Source organism: Halichoerus grypus, chromosome 13 (assembly GCF_964656455.1).
Source record: "Halichoerus grypus chromosome 13, mHalGry1.hap1.1, whole genome shotgun sequence".
In the NCBI taxonomy this organism is placed as follows: domain Eukaryota; kingdom Metazoa; phylum Chordata; class Mammalia; order Carnivora; family Phocidae; genus Halichoerus; species Halichoerus grypus.
Window position 1 is genome coordinate 88,796,044 of NC_135724.1, and position 20,249 is coordinate 88,816,292.

General features: G+C 39.4%; 1 protein-coding gene across 1 annotated transcript in view; it reads left to right on the top strand.

Annotated features, from left to right (window-relative positions):
- KNTC1 (kinetochore associated 1) overlaps positions 1-20,249 on the top strand; it is a 76,192-nt gene that overhangs the window by 43,543 nt on the left and 12,400 nt on the right. Inside the window, exons 35-53 of the mRNA XM_078061042.1 lie at positions 523-695; positions 1,124-1,221; positions 1,658-1,796; positions 2,294-2,350; positions 3,055-3,218; positions 4,211-4,315; positions 4,706-4,834; positions 5,446-5,562; positions 6,376-6,485; positions 9,198-9,402; positions 12,061-12,150; positions 13,090-13,261; positions 13,346-13,404; positions 13,551-13,767; positions 14,700-14,773; positions 15,041-15,251; positions 15,385-15,494; positions 18,045-18,091; positions 19,784-19,862. Coding sequence (XP_077917168.1) covers positions 523-695; positions 1,124-1,221; positions 1,658-1,796; positions 2,294-2,350; positions 3,055-3,218; positions 4,211-4,315; positions 4,706-4,834; positions 5,446-5,562; positions 6,376-6,485; positions 9,198-9,402; positions 12,061-12,150; positions 13,090-13,261; positions 13,346-13,404; positions 13,551-13,767; positions 14,700-14,773; positions 15,041-15,251; positions 15,385-15,494; positions 18,045-18,091; positions 19,784-19,862 — 2,356 coding nt within the window. The remainder of the gene's footprint in view (positions 1-522; positions 696-1,123; positions 1,222-1,657; positions 1,797-2,293; positions 2,351-3,054; positions 3,219-4,210; positions 4,316-4,705; positions 4,835-5,445; positions 5,563-6,375; positions 6,486-9,197; positions 9,403-12,060; positions 12,151-13,089; positions 13,262-13,345; positions 13,405-13,550; positions 13,768-14,699; positions 14,774-15,040; positions 15,252-15,384; positions 15,495-18,044; positions 18,092-19,783; positions 19,863-20,249) is intronic.

The window sequence follows — 20,249 nt, forward strand, 5'->3', positions numbered from 1 at the left end:
CAGGCCAGTGACATTTCCATTTTCACAGAAGTCATTCTTGGTTTCTCACTCTCAGAGCCTAGTCCGGGCTTCAGGGTCAGAAAGTAGTAACATAGGGGCGCCTGGGTGGCTCAGGCAGTTAAGCGTCTGACTCTTGATTTTGGCTCAGGCTGTGATCTCAGGATTGTGAGGTCGAGCCCTGTGTTGGGCTCCACTCTGGGTGTGGAGTCTGCTTGAGATTCTCTCTCTGCCCCTCCATCCCCCCTCATTCTCTCTTTCTCTCTCTTCTTCTCTTAAAAAAAAAAAAAAAGTGGTAGCATGGAAGGCAAGTAACTAACATGGAGTTGTTGGGTAACCTAACTGTTTTGCACTCTGGCAGTTGATGGTGTCCCAAATAAGTTTGAAGACGAAGCACATTAGATACCATGAATACATCTTAAAGACATTTTAAGTGATGGCGGTGGTCATATATTAATCCAAGAAAGGCAAATGCATTTGCATTTGCTCTGCGTGCTCTAACTTCTGACACATCCTTTCTTCCAGAGACTTATTTAAGTATCACTGCAACGCAGACACCGGAAAATTGCTGTTTCTGACGTGTCAGAAGCTTTGTCACATGGTGGCTAACGACGTTCCGATGGCAACACCTGTCGGCCTCAATCTTCCTTCGGAAATACATGCTCTAGCCTGCCAAGCTGCTACCATCTGCAGCCCAGGTGACAAGATTTATGATACACATAGTTTTGTTTCATCCTGGTCTTCCACATGCTGTCTTTGTACAATTAGACGTTGCTGTAAGGACAAAAGATCATTGTCTCCATTTTATAAAGAGCCAGTTATAATCGATCCTCTATGGGGATTACTGTCTGCAAATATTTACAGGTGTTAACAATGTCATTTCCAACTATTGATGTTCACTTTGATGGGATTATGAAATTCCTTGCCTCTCCATCTACGATCTTCTCAGCCAAGCTGAAGAAAAAAGTTGAACTGCATTATTTAGGGTAGTCAGAGCTTTGTGGAAACTTCTCTGTCTACCATGTGGCTGCGTTTAGAATTTTGAATGGTGATTACTTGAGGACTGTTTTCATTATTCCAAACACATGAAATATTAGTGTAATGATTTTTCTCCATTTTCTTTCAGATTTTTTACTAGATGCTTTAGAACTATGTAAATATACCTTAACAGCAGTAGAGCTTTCCAGACAGTGCCAGATGGATGACTGTGGAATTCTAATGAAAGTAATTGCTTTTGAATTTCTTTTCCTTAAACAAAACCCCTACCCATCCTTTATGTACCACTTTTAAATCACTTGCATAGCTTACAAAAATACCGAATCCACCTCTTGTGTTTTCTTATTCGAGGCCGGAAGTCTCAAGGGCATGAGACCTATTTTCCAGTCACATTTATGGGCCAATTTAAGTTGCACTATCTTTTGAAATGTTGGGCCTCAAGCCAGGCATCTCTGGACATTGTCCTCCTTTTAAGAGTAACAGTTTAATTTAAGATGGCGTTATTATGAGCCACAGACCTGAAGAAACAGACTCCACGGTTGGTTTTGACCCTCAAAACTGCGTTTGGCTCTAGTACATCTGCTCTCGGGTTCTGCCTGGTGAAGGTGGTAGTTGTGTTTTGGAGTGTATTTACTGTGTCACCTCCGTGTGATTTGGTATTCAGACCTCCTTCGGAACTCACAAAGATCCATATGAAGAGTGGTCTTACAGTGACTTCTTCAGTGAAGATGGGATAGTACTTGAGTCACAGATGGTGCTCCCGGTGATTTATGAATTGATTGCATCACTCGTGCCTCTCACTGGTAAATGTCACTTGTGTTGTTATTTTCCATGTATTTCTGCCTTATGCAAGTTTAAACTGCGGAGGTTTGGAACTAGAACCCCACATGGTAATATGGTGAGTCCGCAGGCATAATGCTGAGCAAAAGAAGCCAGACACAAAAGAAGACATACTGTCTGATTTCATTTGCATAAAGTTCAAGGACAGGCTACAAGGAAGCCGTGCTGTTGGACATCAGGGGAGTGGCTGGTTAGGTTACCTTAGGGGTGGGTAATGACTGGAATGGGGGCAAGACAGGGCTTCAGGTGCTAGTAAGGTTCTGTTTCTTGCTTTAGGTGCTGTTATATGGATGTATTCACTTTATCAGGTTGTACACTCATCTGTGTATTTTTCTATATATACTTAAATTTTTGGCAGTTTACTTTAGGACATTATTTGATAAGAGCACAATATTTAAATATCTCTTGGAATATGAGCGAGTTGTTTTATTTAGTTTATGTACTTTACTCTCTTTTGTAGAAAGCAAGAGACATTCCTTGGATTCTACAAGTTTACCATACCGCTCTATTAATGAAGGTATTTGACATCAGAAATGTACACTGTTGGGGCACCTGGGTGGCTCAGTCGTTAAGCGTCTGCCTTCGGCTCAGGTCATGATCCCAGGGTCCTGGGATCGAGCCCCACGTTGGGCTCCCTGCTCGGCGGGAAGCCTGCTTCTCCCTCTCCCACTCCCCTTGCTTGTGTTCTCTCTCTCACTGTGTCTCTCTCTATGTCAAATAAATAAATAAAATCTTAAAAAAAAAAGAAAGAAATGTACACAGTTGTGTTACGATTTTATAAATACACCGATATAGAAATTCCTTGAAATCTTGGATACAAGTCTGTTTTAATGTTCTTGATGTGGTTACTTAGTTATTACTGTTACGATATTGTTCTTCCAGAGGGTCAGGAAAGTTCATTTGGCTTATAACAGTAACTTTTATGTATCTGTTCATAAATTTGGTCTTCCCAATGGAGAAGTGGGTTTTTTTCAGCTAATGACTTAAGCATCTCAAAATAGACAAGTTACAATCAAACTTAGTTATTTTCTGGCTTAAAACAAGCCCATGTTAATTCTCTCATTTACTCACTTTGAGAACCAATTCTATGACCATCAACTCCATTGAAGACATAGGCTGTCCCTAGAAACAATTTTCAGTAATAGGATCTTTCTTTCTTTGAAAAAATCTAAATGGATTAAAGTACTTTTACTGAAATAAAATACTTTTATCATTTCACAGGAGACAATCTTATTTTACCTATTATAAACTCCATCTCTGCCCTGCTCCAGAACCTTCAGGAATCTAGCCAGTGGGAGCTGGCCCTAAGATTTGTCATTGGTTCATTTGGTACCTGTCTTCAGCACTCTGCGTCAAGCTTCATGAATGCCAGTCTGAGTGGAAAGGTACAGTTTTGAGAACAAAATGCTTTCACTTTGAATGAATATAGATACAAAAGCACTGCCAAACAAAGGAATTTGGAGTCCGCATTTTCTCGTTTGGCTCTGGAGCAAGGACAATGATAATTTGTCAGATTTAAGAAACATTTGTTGAGCAGCTACTGAGATTTGGGTATAGTTCAGGGTTCTTGTACTCTTTTCATACTCAATCTTGACAACAACCCAGAGAGTCTCCATTTTGCAAATAAGGAAGCAGACTGAGGGAGGTGAAATCAGTCATCTGAGGTTTTAGGTTGCAGTAGTATGTTGTCTTATTCCAAACCCAGTGACCCCATTAGGTCAAAACTCTATCTGCTGTTTGTTTTACTGTGACCCAAATTATTATAATTATTACCTGACAGCATCATTGAAAAGAGTCTAGAAGACAAAGTACCTGTTGATAACATGCTTATGAGACTAGTCTCAGGAAGAATTGTATTCACTTCTACTGTTCTATTGATAGTTATTAAATGCCAATTAAAAAAAATTAACTTTGGGGCGCCTGGGTGGCTCAGTCATTAAACGTCTGCCTTCAGCTCAGGTCAAGATCCCAGGGTCCTGGGATCGAGCCCCGCATTGGGCTTCCTGCTCAGCGGGAAGCCTGCTTGTGTTCCCTCTCTCACTGTGTATCTCTGTCAAATAAATAAACAAATTCTTTAAAAAAAAGAATTTAAGTGTAACTTTCAAAATTGCACGTTTTTAAGTGTATCAACCAATGTAGTCACCATGTCACCAACACCACAATCAAGATAGAGAATATTTTAAATGGTTCCTTTTGCCCCTTCCCGGTCAGTTCCACCCCCCGCCTCCAGCCGTAATGGTCTGTCATCGTAAATTAAATGCCAACACATTTTGCATATAATGATGAATTTTCAAAGTTCCTTAATATTTGAGGAGAGTTTTCAGAATGATGCATAGACAGAAATGGACCTAAAGATTCTTTTGTTCTTTTCTAAAAGTTGTTTGGAGAGGCTGCATTAGTTAAATCAAAGCATGTTGTTATGGAATTGAAAGAGAAAGCCGTTACATTTATCAGGGGAAATGCTACAACATTATTGCACAAAGTGAGTATCTGTTCTTGGTAAGCTCTCTCTCTCTCTCTTTTTTTCTCCTTTCTTCTGGTTGCTTCTGATTTCTCAATGAGGATAAGAGTGAGGGAGGGGGAAGCGGTGTTGGGGGTTTGAAGAGAAGTGATGGAATTTTCACACAGGGGAGAAGAAAGTAGGAGTTCCATGCTATATAGAACTTGTTAGAGTTGTTTCCTTAAATTTATGATAATGATAAAGGATGTTAAAATGAAGCAAACAAGTTGGAACTGAGTTACTCTAAATAACTTTTCATGAAACAGTTATTCTTTCCTAGGGTCTATAATTAAATTTAGTAACCAGCCTTCAGAGACCAAATTTTGTTTTGATTGTAAAGAATGTTCTTCTCTTGATGCTTTCTTCTGATAGGTGTTTAATTGTCGCCTGGTGGATCTTGACTTGGCCTTGGGTTACTGCACTCTCTTACCCCAAAAAGAAGTGTTTGAAAATCTCTGGAAGCTCATAGATAAAGCATGGCATAATTACGACAAAATTTTGGTATGACCGAAGGAAGAACAGCCTCAGTTCTTTAAGTATTAAAACATTTAGGGGAAGAAATGAAATGGTTTTGCCCTCAGATCTTAAAAACTTAAGCAAAAGAAATGTCGAGCTTACTCGCTTACTTTCTACCAGCTTTTCCTTGACTAGTGGCTCACTGGGTGAATGTGTATGCAGGTTATAAGCATTGCTCAACCCAAAGAATTATATTTTTAATTTCTTAAATATGTATGCAGCCATAGAACTTGATTTCTTATACTTATTTTAAAATCTTAGACCCATGAGCCTGTTCTTTTTCTAGGACAAGTTTGACAGATGCAAAACTTCTCTTTGATACTGTTTGTTTTAAAATTTGCTTTTTGTGGGGGTTTTGTTTGCAGGATAACCAAAATTTGGCCTTTTCTTTGAAGGAAAGCCAGACTAAATTTATGACATCATACTAAAAGTTGAGTGACCTAACTATTGTTTGAATAATGACTGTGTATCAAGCAATATGTAACATTCCACCCTGTTATCACAAAGAGAGGTTATGATTTTTATTATTGGGTTTCATCTAAAAGGTATTAGAATGTATTCTATTTGCAACTGAATTTTATATTTTAATTTTTTAGGCAATATCTCTGGTGGGCTCTCAGCTGGCCAGGCTCTATCAGGAAACAGAAACGGAGCTTAAGTTCCGTGAGCTCAGTACTGATGCCCAGTGGGGTATTCGTCTTGGCAAACTTGGTGTGAGTATTCTTTGGAGTGCCATGAAGTTTCATCCATTCTGATGATTTTCCTCAGGAAAAGTTAAAACAAAGATCTCATTGTCCTTTTCTTCAGAGAAAGGACGTATATTGTGGACTCATAGATTTTAGTTACATTAAGTATACACATTGGTGTTTTCAAACAAATAAGGACCGTTTGCTTCATTTCCTTTTTTCTATATTTTCAAGGAAATTCGAAGGGGCTTGACATTTTTATGTGCTTAGCTTTCTCATTTATAGAAATATATCTAGCATTAACATCTAAGGTGTTTCAGACCTAGGCTTTAGCCTCTACTTTTGTGCTGCTGTTTGGTTAAAGACAACATCAATGTATATATAGATATACCAAGGTTTAAGAACTCCTACTAGGGAAAAGTCATTTTTCACTTTGTAAAAACAAACAAAGCCCTATTTTCGTTACACTATGCATGAAAACCATTTTACCTTATTCGCAAATAGTAGACTTATCAGGAATGTAATCACTGCAGAAATGGTATGTGTTTTGAAGCCTAATTCGTATGCAGCAATGGGACTGGTTATCGCTAACAACAAGCTTCATCAGCTTGACTGATGAAGAGCCACAGGTTAGTGTGACTAAGAGAGATATTGGACCCATAGCCAAATATATACCTGAAATCTCAGAATGATGGTCAAGTTGAGTAGGATGATTAAAAAAACAAAAAGTTGGAGAAGTCTAGAAAAATATTTCTCTATAAAAAGGCAAATCACCATGGTGTCCTTATTCTAGTACATTTTACTTTACTGGGATTTTTGTTTTGCTCTTTTTATTTCTAGATTTCTTTCCAGCCAGTTTTCAGGCAACATTTTCTCACCAAGAAGGACCTCATTAAAGCTCTCGTGGAGAATATAGATATGGACACAAGTCTCATTCTGGAATATTGCTGGTAATTCTTTAAAACTTAGTGGTATTTTTTGCTGTTAGCTTAACATACTGGAAGTCCTTACTGCAAGAACACAATAATAAAGTTGATTATTCCTTTTTTTTTTTTTTAAAGATTTTATTTATTTATTTGGCAGAGAGAGACACAGCGAGAGAGGGAACACAAGCAGGGGGAGTGGGAGAGGGAGAAGGAGGCTTCCCGCTGAGCAGAGAGCCCTATGTGGGGCTTGATCCCAGGACTCTGGGATCATGACCTGAGCCGAAGGCAGACGCTTAACGACTGAGCCACCCGGGCGCCCCTAAAGTTGATTATTCCATGTGGTCCATGGACCTCTGATGTTTACTTTTGTTTATCCCCAAACTGAGTAAACCCCAGAACCAGATTAAATTCTTTTAAGTTATCACTCTTTAAGTTCACTGCTAAGTGTTTCCCCAACTTGCCTCATGATGAGCATCACCTGGGGTACCTGATGGGGCACCTGGTCTAAAATACAGATTCCTGGGCCCCTCCCCAGTGGTTCTGACTCAGTAGATCTGGGCCGAGGCCCAGGAATCTAATCTTTAATAAGAAGGAGTTCCAGATGATCCCCATGTTCAGGAAAGTTTAAGAATATTGTTATGAGCAATTGAACTTATAAATCAGATTAACTCAGGCAGGGTCATCTTAAATTAAGACATAATGAAAAATATGATTTAGGGAGAATTTTTATTTTTTTTATTTTATTTATTTATTTATTTATTTATTTTTTTTAAGATTTTATTTATTTATTTGACAGAGAGAGAGATAGTGAGAGCAGGAACACAAGCAGGGGGAATGGGAGAGGGAGAAGCAGGCTTCTTGCAGAGCAGGGAGCCCGATGTGGGACTCGATCCCAGGACCCTGAGATCATGACCTGAGCCGAAGGCAGACGCTTAATGACTGAGCCACCCAGGCACCCTAGGGAGAATTTTTAAAAATAATAAGTGAATAGAGAAAACTAAGACTGAATGTTTTGTTTATAGATAAACAGTTCAGTGTGATGAGTAGGAATAAATAATCTCAGGCATTTATTTAATAAATAGGATGACCAGTTTGCTGTCACATTATCAGTTTCAAAGTTCTTTCACACATACCACCATTTAATTTTTTACAACTTTTATTGCATATTCTCACCAATCTATGTATGAGAAAACAAACCCCATATTAGGTGACCCGCTCAAGGTCAAATAATAAGTGACTGCTTTTAAAATACTAACAGTGCTATAACCCTCATCCAGTTGGTGACAGATGAATGAAGTCTGAGTTACTGTTAAGAGCACACTTCCTCACCAGGCAGGTCTTCCTGTGGACAGAGGAGAGGTTGGTGAGGACCCTGGCTGCCACCATCCTGAACCTGAAAGTCAAAAACTATGGACTGCTCCTAGCTCTAAGTAGCTCCAACTGTACTTTGAAATAACAAAACCATGCCATTCTTCAGTTTGGACTGCTACAAATCCAGAATGGGGTGCACACACTGTCTTGTTTATTAATTTGAACTCCTGGTAGATTTTTGCGTGTGGTTTTGTTGTACTGAGCCCTTTTCTGAGATGTAAATAGCTAGAATAATGTCAAGTTCATTTCACATTCTTGTTGCTTGTGTTGCATTGATGATTTGTATTTGTGTGATAGTGACACTTTGACCCCAAGGAGTCCAGCTGAATAAATTTAGATGGCCTTTAGAATTTCAGGGAATGACTTTAAAATGGTCCTTCTTAAAGCTTTTCTTGATATTTCAGTTATTCTGTGCAGCAGATTAAACTACCATCTTTTTTTTTTTTGACAGAGAGATAGAGAGAGAGCACAAGTAGGCAGAGAGGCAGGCAGAGGGAGAGGGAGAAGCAGACTCTCCACTGAGCAGGGAGCTCGACGTGGGGCTCGATCCCAGGACCCTGAGATCATGACCTGAGCCGAAGGCAGCCGCTTAACCGACTGAGCCACCCAGGCGCCCCTAAACTACCATCTTATTGATAGGGCTTAAGACATTGGAATTGTCTCTGTCTATATTAATCTCATTCTTAATTTTTAAGTCTATTATTTTTCTAATTCAGATGGAACATATTAAAATCAAAGTTCCACATAGTCTCATCCTTCAGGAATAATCACTATTAAAAGAGTTTGACCTATATTGTTCTTGTATTTCCCCTATGCAAATGCTAACATGCATTCTTTACATTCCTCAAAAACAGAATCATACTTTACAAACCATTTTGTAGCATGTATCATTCACTTAGCAAGATGTCTTATAAGACTGGTACATATAGCCCTTCCTCATAGCTCTTGAACTCTGGTATTCCTTTGTATGAATAAGTTATTTAACTAGCTCCGTATCGATGGATGATTGAGTGGTTCTCAATTTTTAAATATTACAAACAGTTGTTGCAGTGGACATCCATATATGTATATCTTGGTGACTTCTGCGAAGTGTATGAAAGTGGAATTGCCCTATTAAAGGAATTAAATATTTTCAATTTTATTACAAATTTCTCTCCAGTATTGTGCCGTGTCAACATGGCTGCCAAGAACAAGATCTGATTTTTTAAAGGCAGTAATTAACTCTGATGGCAGGTATATGATCTGATAATGAGGCTGGGCAATGAGAGGGTTATTGGAGTCCAGTGACGGGAGCGTGTAGGGGAGAAATTGTATGGACACCCACGCATGCGGGGAAGTTAATGTGTAATGGAATACTTCTTTTAGCACATTTCAGTTAGACTGTGATGCAGCTCTCCAGCTATTCATCGAAACACTGCTACACACCAGTGCCAGCCAGAGCCCGGGAGACGCGAGCGCGCAGTCCGCAAAGCAGCAGCACCCCAGACTCCTGGCCAAAGCCCTGGAAATGGTTCCTCTACTGACGAGCACAAAAGATTTGGTCATCAGTCTTAGCGGGATACTCCACAAGGTACATGAATGGGAAATGAATGTATCGGGCCACACCAGCCGTCCCTCCTTCCCTTAGTCTATTTAGAGACGTTGAGCAACAAGCTGGAAATGCAAGTCCTATATTTTTTAAAACTTTCAATTTTGGTAATTTTAGATTTCTATCTTTTTAATAATTTAATACAACAATTTTCTGGTCTTTTTTTTTTCTGAAAAAAGAAATAACCTTTTTTTTTTTTTTTAAGATTTTATTTATTTATTTGTCAGAGAGCAAGAGAGCAAAAGCAGGGGGAGCGGCAGGCAGAGGGAGAGGGAGAAGCAGGCTCCCTGCTGAACAAGGAACCTGATGCGGGATCCGATCCCAGGACCCTGGCTCGGACCATGACCTGAGTCAAAGCGAGACACTTAACCACCTGAGCCACCTGGGTATCCCCAGAAATAGCCCTTTTTTTTCAGATTTTTGAAAATAGTACACATTCTTTGGAAAGATCAAAGTAGAAGTATAAATTAAAAAGTGACATTTCTCTATAACCCCATTCCCATAGATAAAAATGTTAGTAGTTTGGTGACTATCGTAGGCTAAATATCCTATCCTGTTACTCTCTTTTTATGACAATACACATCTTCCTCATTTTTAATGTGTATTAATAATATGTATTATTCCATGGTGTGGAAGAAACATACTGTATTTAACCAGGCCTTTATGGATGGACATTTAAATTGTACATTTCACTATTATAAGTTGTTACAGTGAGGGCATCTGGGTGACTCAGTTGTTAAGCATCTGCCTTCGGCTCAGGTCATGATCCCAGGGTCCTGGGATCGAGCCCCACATCGGGCTCCCTGCTCAGCGGGAAGCCTGCTTCTCCCTCTCCCACTCCCCCTGCTTGTGTTCCTGCTCTCTCTCTCTCTCTCTGTCAAATAAATAAATAAAATATTTTTAAAAAAGTAAGTTGTTACAATGAAAATCTTCATATATATACATATTTGCCTTCTTGTCTGATTATTTTCTTAGGAGATCTTTATGAGAATTAAAACTTTTAGGTTGAAGGGTAGTTTCTTGGGGGAGTAGAAGTGGATGGAAGGGTGAAGAGGATTTTAAGACTACAAGAAATACTTCAGTTTTATATTTTGCCTGAAAATCAGCTAGAAATAATATAGACTTGCTCAAAAGTTCTAGGTACTACAGAAATCATCTTCCCACTTAGTTCAGTGTTGTTATTCTTATGACTTTATTTGGCATTTAAGAAATGGAAAAAAAAGTAATGGTGTGTGGGCAGAAACAAAGAACAAAGAGAATACTTCCTTTCTCTTTATGAACATATATAGATGCCACCCAATTAATTTTGGCATTTCAGTATATGATTAGAGCAAGAATGCAATCCTTTGAGAAACTTTTGCTTGGAGGTCCACACTTTCAGTTACATCATTTCCAAGAAAAGGTCCATTTCCTCCTATTATACTTTTCCTATCTTAAATGGAAGACATAGAATTCTAGTGGCGCCTGGGTGGCTCAGTCGTTAAGTGTCTGCTTTCGGCTCAGGTCATGATCCCAGGGTCCTGGGATCGAGCCCCGCATCAGGCTCCCTGCTCAGTGGGAAGCCTGCTTCTCCCTCACCCTCTCCCTCTGCCCCTGCTTGTGTTCCCTCTCTCAATGTGTCTCTCTCTGTCAAATAAATAAATAAAATCTTAAAAAAAAAAAAGAAGACATAGAATTCTAATTAAAACATCTTACAAGGACGTCTCGGTGGCTCAGTCAGTTAAGTGTCTGCCTTTTTTTAAAAGATTTTTTTTTATTTATTTATTTGACAGATAGAGACACAGCAAGAGAGGGAACACAAGCAGGGGGAGTGGGAGAGGGAGAAGCAGGCTTCCCACAGAGCGGGGAGCCCGATGTGGGGCTCGATCCCAGGACCCCGGGATCATGACCCTAGCCTAAGGCAGGCGCTCAACGACTAAGCCACCCGGGCACCTCTAAGTGTCTGCCTTTGACTCAGGTCATGATCCCAGGGTCCTGGAATCGAGTCCCGTGTCGGGCTCCTTGCTCAGCAGGGAGCCTGCTTCTCCCTCTGCCTGCCGTTCCCCCTGCTTGTGCTCTCTCTCTCTGACAAAAAATAAATAAAATCTTTTTTATAAAATTTAAAAAATAAAAACAATTTACAAAATTATGAAATTTTGATATATATATTGTTTCTAGATTTTTAGTACCCTAGGAACAGCTTTCTTTTTAAAGTCACTTTGGAAACATTTTAAAGAACATTTGTTTATCCTGATAGAACTAATAAAGAGCTAATTTTGAGGTAAGAACATTTCAGGGTTTTTTTGTTTGTTTGTTTTTGAGGGAGAGAGCACCTAAGCAGGGGTAGGGGGGCAAGGGCAGAGGGTGAAAAAGAATCTTAAGCAGGCCCCACGCCCACCATGGAGCCAGACACAGGGCTCAGGGCTCGATCTCATGACCCTGAGGATCATGATCTGAGCTGAAGTCAAGAATTGGACGCTTAACCGACTGAACCACCCAGGTGCCCCCATTTCAGTTCATTTTTAAAAGAATAATCTAATCTAACACCATAGTGCAGTGAGATTTTATATTTGTAATCTGTGTCGATTACCATAATTGAATAAAACCATCTCCTGGCCTGACCATCTTCTTAAGTTTTGATATATTTTTACTTTTATACAGTTGGATCCCTATGACTATGAAATGATTGAAGTCATCCTAAAAGTTATAGAAAGAGCCGACGAAAAGATAACCAACATTAATATTAATCAGGTATAACTAATATATTATACATTTAAAAATTATCTTTATGCTTCTTTTTGGATCATTTACAGAATTGCAGTCACATAGTATCTTTCTGGACTATCCTTTATGCTTTCTATTTTATTCCTGTCCTCTTCTTTGAAAGGGATACAGAAGTAAAAAGACTTCTCATGCTCTCTGTATTTTATTATTTATCTTAATCCCGTTCTTGCTTTACTAAAGCAATTTAAATTTGTCCAAGAGCATGAAGTCACTAAAGTACTGATATGAAAGAATTAAAACAAAATTTTTGTGATTCAGAAGAAGGGAAAAAAAAAATAGCATGTGGGACCCAGAGTTAGATTCCACTTTCTATATTAGTAGGTAGGACTGACTCAATTCTAGTGCTTTCAGTAACTTTTTAGTCTTTTCTAAATTTTGGTCATAGTAGCTTTTATCTCTTTTTAAATTGGAGTTTAAAAATTAAAAGAGAATGGGTTGATTCAAAAGGTTTTACAAGCCCCAAAAATATCAGATATAAGCTCAAGAAATGTAAGGGATATAGAGGATTAATTTTAGATCTACTGCCTATGTATTTAAAATGAAATAGGGTATTTTTGAGATATCTCAGACTGTTCAAACAGGGCATGAGGAACTGTCAAACTCATAAACATCCCACCAACAACAGGGTTCCATTAGTTTCTCCGCACATAATTTCTTTAATCATTGTATAAATTATGGTTTTGGTTTAGAAGGATAACTTAAGAGGTAAAACTACAAAAGCTTTTGGTGTATCTTTATGAAAACAAGACCTTCTCAGGAATGGAAATCCATGATGTTATCAAGTTAGACAATTCAGAAACAGGATTGTTTTAATCTCACGGGAAATTACATTTATACATATGTGTGTGTATATATATATTATATATATATATATATATATATTTTTTTTTTTTTTTTTTTTTTTAGGCATTGAGTCTTCTGAAACATTTGAAATCATACAGAAGAATATCTCCTCCAGTGGACCTAGAATATCAGTATATGTTGGAGCATGTGATAAGTTTGCCATCAGCCGCCCAAACTAGACTGCCTTTTCACCTAATATTCTTTGGCACAGCACAGAACTTCTGGAAAATTCTCTGTATGTTCCTTAACTTTTGAATATTACTGAATAGCCAATTTTTTTTTTCTTAAGCAAATCATATTCTTCTTGTTTCCTTTTTAGCTACAGAACTCAGTGAAGAATCTTTCCCAACACTGCTCTTAATTTCTAAATTAATGAAGGTAATGGGTTGAGACTTTATAAGACGTATCTTTATACCCTCTCGTTAGCTTAGACCCTGTGTAGAAGGATTTTGTGCTGCTTTCAGGTAAACCCTTAAAGGTGCACATATAAATCAGCCTTAACTTTTCTTTTCCTCTCTTTGAAGTTCTCTTTGGACACTCTGTATGTGTCTACAGCCAAGCATGTTTTTGAAAAAAAATTGAAGCCGAAGCTCCTGAAGTTAACACAAGCTAAATCCTCAATGCTGATTAACAAGGAAATAACTAAGATCACTCAAACCATTGAATCCTACTTACTGTCTATAGTTAACCCAGAGTGGGCTGTGGCTATTGGAATCAGTCTTGCCCAGGATATCCCAGAAGGTACGGATTCTTCCTCTAAATGGGCTCAAAATGGTTGGCTTGTTGTTTTGAACTTGCAGTTAAAAAAAAAAAAAAATGGACTTCTCTATCTTTAAGGAGAGGCATTTAAAACTATCGATGGTAGTTAAAAATGTTATGTGTGCCCTCTGTCTTCACTTGGTGCATTGCTGACATTGTTAAAATTTGCTGAATGTTGAGAAGGCTCCGGTGAAGTCAGCAAGGCTCCCTGTAGCTTATCAGGGTGCGGGGATGTGGGCGCTCTCCACCTTGTTGGTAGGGATAGAAATTGATGCTTCCTAATATCCACTCATACTTCTAGTAATGAATCGTTACGTGTTCTTACATAACCAAACAAGCACACAAACTCAGGCACACGCTGCCATGTTTTTAGTTGTAACAGAAATTGAAAATAACTATTTTTTTTTAAATGTTCATTTGTCAGGAACTTGTTTAAAAAAATAGAGCATAGGGGCGCCTGGGTGGCTCAGTCATTAAGCGTCTGCCTTCGGCTCAGGTCATGATCCCAGGGTCCTGGGATCGAGCCCCACATCGGGCTCCCTGTTCCACGGGAAGCCTGTTTCTCCCTCTCCTACTCCCCCTGCTTGTGTTCCCTCTCTCGCTGTGTCTCTCTCTGTCAAATAAATAAATAAAATCTTAAAAAAAAAAAAACAGAGCATATTCATAGAATGGAATACTATGTAGTTGACTTGGAAAGATAGCCAAGGAATCTGTATGGTGAAAACAGTGAACTGTATGTACTACATGTATGATCTTACTCCATTTGGGTTAAAATGTGTGTGTCCTTCTGTCCTGTTTAAATTATTTTTTTTACTCTGAGTATGTATTCTCATTTTAAAAAAATAACCTTTTTAATTTGACTCAAATACATTTGTCTTGATTAAATTTGCTTATAAATCTCTTTGTCTTTTCAGGTTCCTTCAAGATGTCCAGCCTGAAATTCTGCCTGTATCTAGCTGAGAGATGGCTGCAGAATATCCCCTCTCAGGTGTGTCTGAACTGCTTGGTGGAAGGCTCCTTCCTCTCTCTTTTCACTTAACTCGTGCTCCCCTGGTGAACCTTCCCATCCCGCCCCGGGGACGGGCGTCTTGGAGGGTTGGATGCCTAAAATGGAGAAAGATTAGGGTTTGTGTAGCTCCGTAAGGTTGTAACTAAGGCAGGGAAGGACCTTGATTGATAAGGATGAATTCTTTGCCTCACTGAGGTTTAGAGATTAACATTTTCCTTTCGCTTGTGATTTTTTTTTTTTTTAAAGGATGAAACACGTGAAAAAGCAGAGGCTTTGTTGAAGAAGCTTCATATCCAGTATCGGCGGTCAGGCACTGAAGCCGTGCTCATAGCCCACAAGCTGAACTTGGCAGAGTATCTGAGAGTCATAGGAAAACCCGCACACCTCCTTGTCAGTCTGTACGAAGACCCGAGCATCAGTCAGCGAATTCAGAACTCGTCCAGCAAAGACTATCCCGGTGAGGACAAGACGCCGCTCATCTTTCTGCTCAAGGAGAACTATCATTTTGATTCCCAGTTATCTTGCATTGAAAGCTTGGGTTTTTCTTCTTCTTCTTTTTTTTTTTTAATTCTTTATCTTGAATATCTTAGATATTCACACAGCTGCCAAAGAAATTGCTGAAGTTAATGAAATTAATTTGGAGAAGGTCTGGGACATGTTGTTGGAGAAGTGGCTATGCCCGCCCACAAAGCCTGGGGAGGTGAGTCCATTCTCCGGGAGGATCTGTTGTTCTGTCTGTTGTCCCGCACTGACAGAACTTCTAATGAGTGGCTCAGACTCTTAGAACAAGGAACGTTGGCTCCTTTTAATACCTTCTGTTATCTGATGAGTTTTAATGAGGTTTTTTCCTTTTTCTTTTCATTTAAATATTGTTTTGCAACTATTTTACCTTTTGGTGATTCTAGATTAACTCTTGTGTAAAAGAAGTGGCCTGTTCTTAGGGTCATGTGATTTAACTTTTTAGTTGAGATCATTTTATTTTTATTTTTTATTTTTTATTTTTTTTAAAGATTTTATTTATTTGACAGAGAGAGACACAGTGAGAGAGGGAACACAAGCATGGGGAGTGGGAGAGGGAGAAGCAGGCTTCCCACAGAGCAGGGAGCCCGATGTGGGGCTTGATCCCAGGACCCTGGGATCATGACCTGAGCTGAAGGCAGACGCTTAACAACTGAGCCACCCAGGCGCCCGAGATCATTTTAAATATACGGAAAAGTTGCAATAGTTGAAAAGAATTCCTGTACACCCTTCACCCAGTTCCATCAATGTTTAACATTCTGCCATATTTGTTTCACCCTATAATATATATATATATTTATAATATTTCTCTGGACCGTCTGAGAATGAATTGCCTATGCATGCCCCTTTACCCCTTAACAAGTTTGTATTTCCTGAGAACAAGGCTTTTCTCTTAACCACACTATCATTATCAAAATTAGATAATTGAAAATTGATACACTATTGATATACCACAAACATAGGCTCAAATCTATGATCCATGTTACAATATAATGAATTGTCCCAATAATGCTCTTTAATAGCAATTTCCCCTCCCCACTCCTTCGCTGGGACCAGGATGTAGTCTAGGACGATGCATTGCATGTATTTGTTGTGTCTCTAGTCTCTTTTAATCTAAAACAGCTCCATGGGTTTTCCTTGTCTTTTATGACACTGATATTTTTGAAGAGTACAGACCAGTTATTTTATAAGCTGCCTCTCAGTTTGTGTTCGTCTGATATTTCCTCATGATAAGATTCAAATGATGCAGTTTGGGCTAGAATCCTGCCTAAGTGATGTCGTGTCCTTCTCAGGGTATGACATATGGAGGCCTCTATCTATTTGCCCCAATAGGTGATGTGAATTTAAATAACTTGGTTACGATGTTGTCAGTGTCCCTATTAACATAGTTATACCGTATTTCTTTTTGTAACTATTAGGGGAGGTATTTGGAGACAATTTAATAACTTGCTCCTCTTCAAACTCCTTTCCCCACCACACATATAACCCGATTTAGCATCTACTGATGATTCTTACTCCAGTCTGTTTTGACTGATGGGATATTGATGTTTTTAAAGGGCGCCAGCCAGTTGGTTTGCAAAATGTCTTGGTCTCACGATGTTTCTCATGATTAGATTCAGGTTGTGTCTTTTTGGCAAGAACACCGTATAGGTGATGTGTTCTTTTTAGTGTATCACATCAGGAGGCACATAGTGTCAGTTTCTTAGAAATAGTGTCATTAACGTCTAAATTTATGCTGGGATTCGGCATTCCAAATGCAGAATTTTCTGTACTGCTTCTGCGTTTTCAGGCAGAACTCAACCAGAGAGACTTCCTCTATCCAACTAGGCAGATATGCTTGAAAAAAAACCTATTTATAAACAAATACTATAACTGAAATGACATTAGATTTTTTTTTTTTTTTAAAGATTTTATTTATTCATTTGAGACACAGAGATACAGAGAGAGAGAGAGAGAGAGAGAAAGCATGAGCAGGGAGAGAGGCAGAGGGAGAGGGAGAAGCAGGCTCCTCGCTGAGCCAGGAGCCCGATGTGGGGCTCGATCCCAGGACCCTGGGATCATGACCCGAGCTGAAGGCAGACGCTTAACCATCTGAGCCACTCAGGCGCCCCTGAAATGACATTAGATTTTTAATTAGTTTTTATATCCCTTGGTATTCATTGTAACAAGTATTTATTTATTAAGTGTTTATGAAGAGCAAGGACTGTGCTTTATTGGACATGGTTAGAAGCATAGCTAGGCCACATAGAATCTGGTTGACTCAGAAACCAGCATGTTTGAACTTTTATGTAAATTTGGAGACCTGAATGACAGCATCTTGAGGCCAGGAACTGTGTCTGTACCTAGTACCTTGCACGTGGCTTTGTAAGTCCCCGGATATACCGAATTACTGAACGACTCTTTAAAATCCATGGAGTCCTTTCCTTTTAAAAATTATCCAATGACTGTGAGCAGCAGGAGGACAGGAACATTTGTTTTATTCACTCAGGCCACCCTTGTGCCTGGAATTGTGCCTGGCACGTAGTAAGTGCTCAGTAAATATTTACTGACTGAATAAATGTGAGGAAACCGTGTTTTAAAGGAAAAATCTTTTCATAAAGTGATGGGTTTTACTCTGATTTCTTCTATGTAAACATAATTCTGTATATTGGGTTTTTCATCTGATTATATTAGCTTATATAGTCAGCAAACTTGGTAGTTTTTTTATTTTACTTTTTTCACTTTTTCAAAGAAACCGTCAGAATTATTTGAACTTCAAGAAGATGAAGCACTACGAAGGTACTTTTTCTTTACTTACATGTGCCTTTATCTTATTGCCCAGTAAGAATCTTACAGTAAATCTGCCAGAGGTTGGTTTTGAAAAGACTTTGTTCATGTAACTTGGGTCAGAGTCTCTGAGAAGAATCATTCCGTTGATATATGGCCATGAGTATGTACAACTGTCTCCAGTGGAATAAATAAGAAACAACCAAGATCCAGAATTTCTGAACCCTCAGTGAGTCCCTACTAATGTTGAGGGTTCCTAGAATACCTTTAGCAAAGAAAGCACCTCAAGCAAAGGAGAACTCTCTTTGCTAGGACTCTGGCCCCAGACCCCTATGTATTCTCTCACCCTGGTAAGCTGGGCTGGTTCCCGTATGGGCCACCAGGATTCCTTTCCCCTTCTAACCTAAGACTGAGACCTAGGAAGGCACATTGGTTTCATCTAATGTGCTAAATCTGAGTGGTCATGGCTTGCCAACTGTGTCTGGGCCCAGATCAAAAAAGATGTGGTAATCCATTAATGATGCTTGGCACAGGCATGGGAGAGGGAGTGGTGACATGCACGCCAGCTTTTTGCCATTCCTGCTCTAGACCAAAAGTAGGTCAAGTAACTTGTGAAGCCCTGCATCAGCCTTGGAGATCTGATAGTGAGAGAGGATAGGGAACGGCAAACCCAAGAGAAGAATTTCTCCTGGTTTGGCCAGAGCTGGCTTACCACCCCCTCCAGTCCCTCCTTTCCTGTGGACCCCACCTTGTCCTGCTTAGTCGTTCAAACAAAGGGGCACCTTTGTCTAAGCAAGAGGTAGATTCATCCTGCAACATCCAACTGAATCAGTCACGATGGAAAGTCTTAGAGGGAAACAATTCAAAGAGAGAGAAGAAAAAATGAAAATCCTAAGGAGATCTCACTTTATCTTAGCCAAAAGGCCGAGAAGTGATCCTAAGGAGATCTCAAAGGGATACTTCATGCCAATTTTGTAACTTCCTGCCTTTTCCCACTGAAAGTTCCATCCTCTCCCTCCTTTGTACCCCGCCCACCATGTCCATCTTACTCTCCTCTGGAGGGGGCCGTCAGGCCTGAGTCTAGAGGTTGAACACTTAACAGGTCCTGTGAATTAAAACAGAATTTTCCATGTGTCCAATGTACTTTGTAGCTATAGTTTGTATTAATTTCTTAAATAGAATTTATTTATTTTTAAAAAGTATTTTATTTATTTATTTGACAGTGAGAGAGAGAACACAAGCAGGGGGAGCAGCAGAGGGAGAAGGAGAAGCAGGCTCCTTGCTGAGCAGGGAGCCCAATGCGGGGCTCAATCCCAGGACCCCGGGATCATGACCTGAGCCTAAGGCAGACGCTTAATGACTGAGCCACCCAGGCGCCCCTTAAATAGAATTTAAATTGTCAGATTGACTAGCTGATAGATGAGAAGACTGAGGCCTAGCATTTATTATTACACTTGACCTTAGCCAAAAGGCCGAGAGGCGATTAGCATTTATTATTTTTATTATCTTTAGCTATGATTAGAACTCAAGAAAAGATTAAGCATCCATTAAAGGGAAAAGCAAAAATGCCTTTGACCCATAACCCTTCAGGCCCATGTTTGGGATGCCTAGTGACTTTTTCTAAGGACTGTAAAACAGGTCTGTTGTTTGGGTAATCTATCACTAAATTAAAATCTAAATGTAATTTAAAATATTTTTTCCCAGAGTCCTGTATCTCCTTCAGTCTCGTCCAATTGATTACAGTTCAAGAATGCTGTTCGTGTTTGCAACATCAGCTACAACCGTAAGCCCTAGACACGGAGTCAAAACTCATCTTTGCATCTCAGCTTAGCATTTTTTTCCTGCATATTTTACCATGCTTGATATCATTAACAGATGATTAAGATAATGTTCACTTATTCAAAGTAGTGCATATCTTACTTCATAATCAGGATTGTAGTATCTGCAAGCCCCATTTAGTGCTGGCTTCCACAACATCCTGTTTGGCAAACTGAACCTATTGACAGTTCCCACGGTTATCTGCATTCGTAGTTATTAACTCCCTGGTTAGGCAGCATTCCTACTACCAGGGGCCCTGCAGGACGGGCTGCACCCTCTAGTCATGCTCCCTCCCTCCCCACTAAACTTTAGCTACACTAAACTTTCCCTTTTCCCTAAAGGCAACACCACC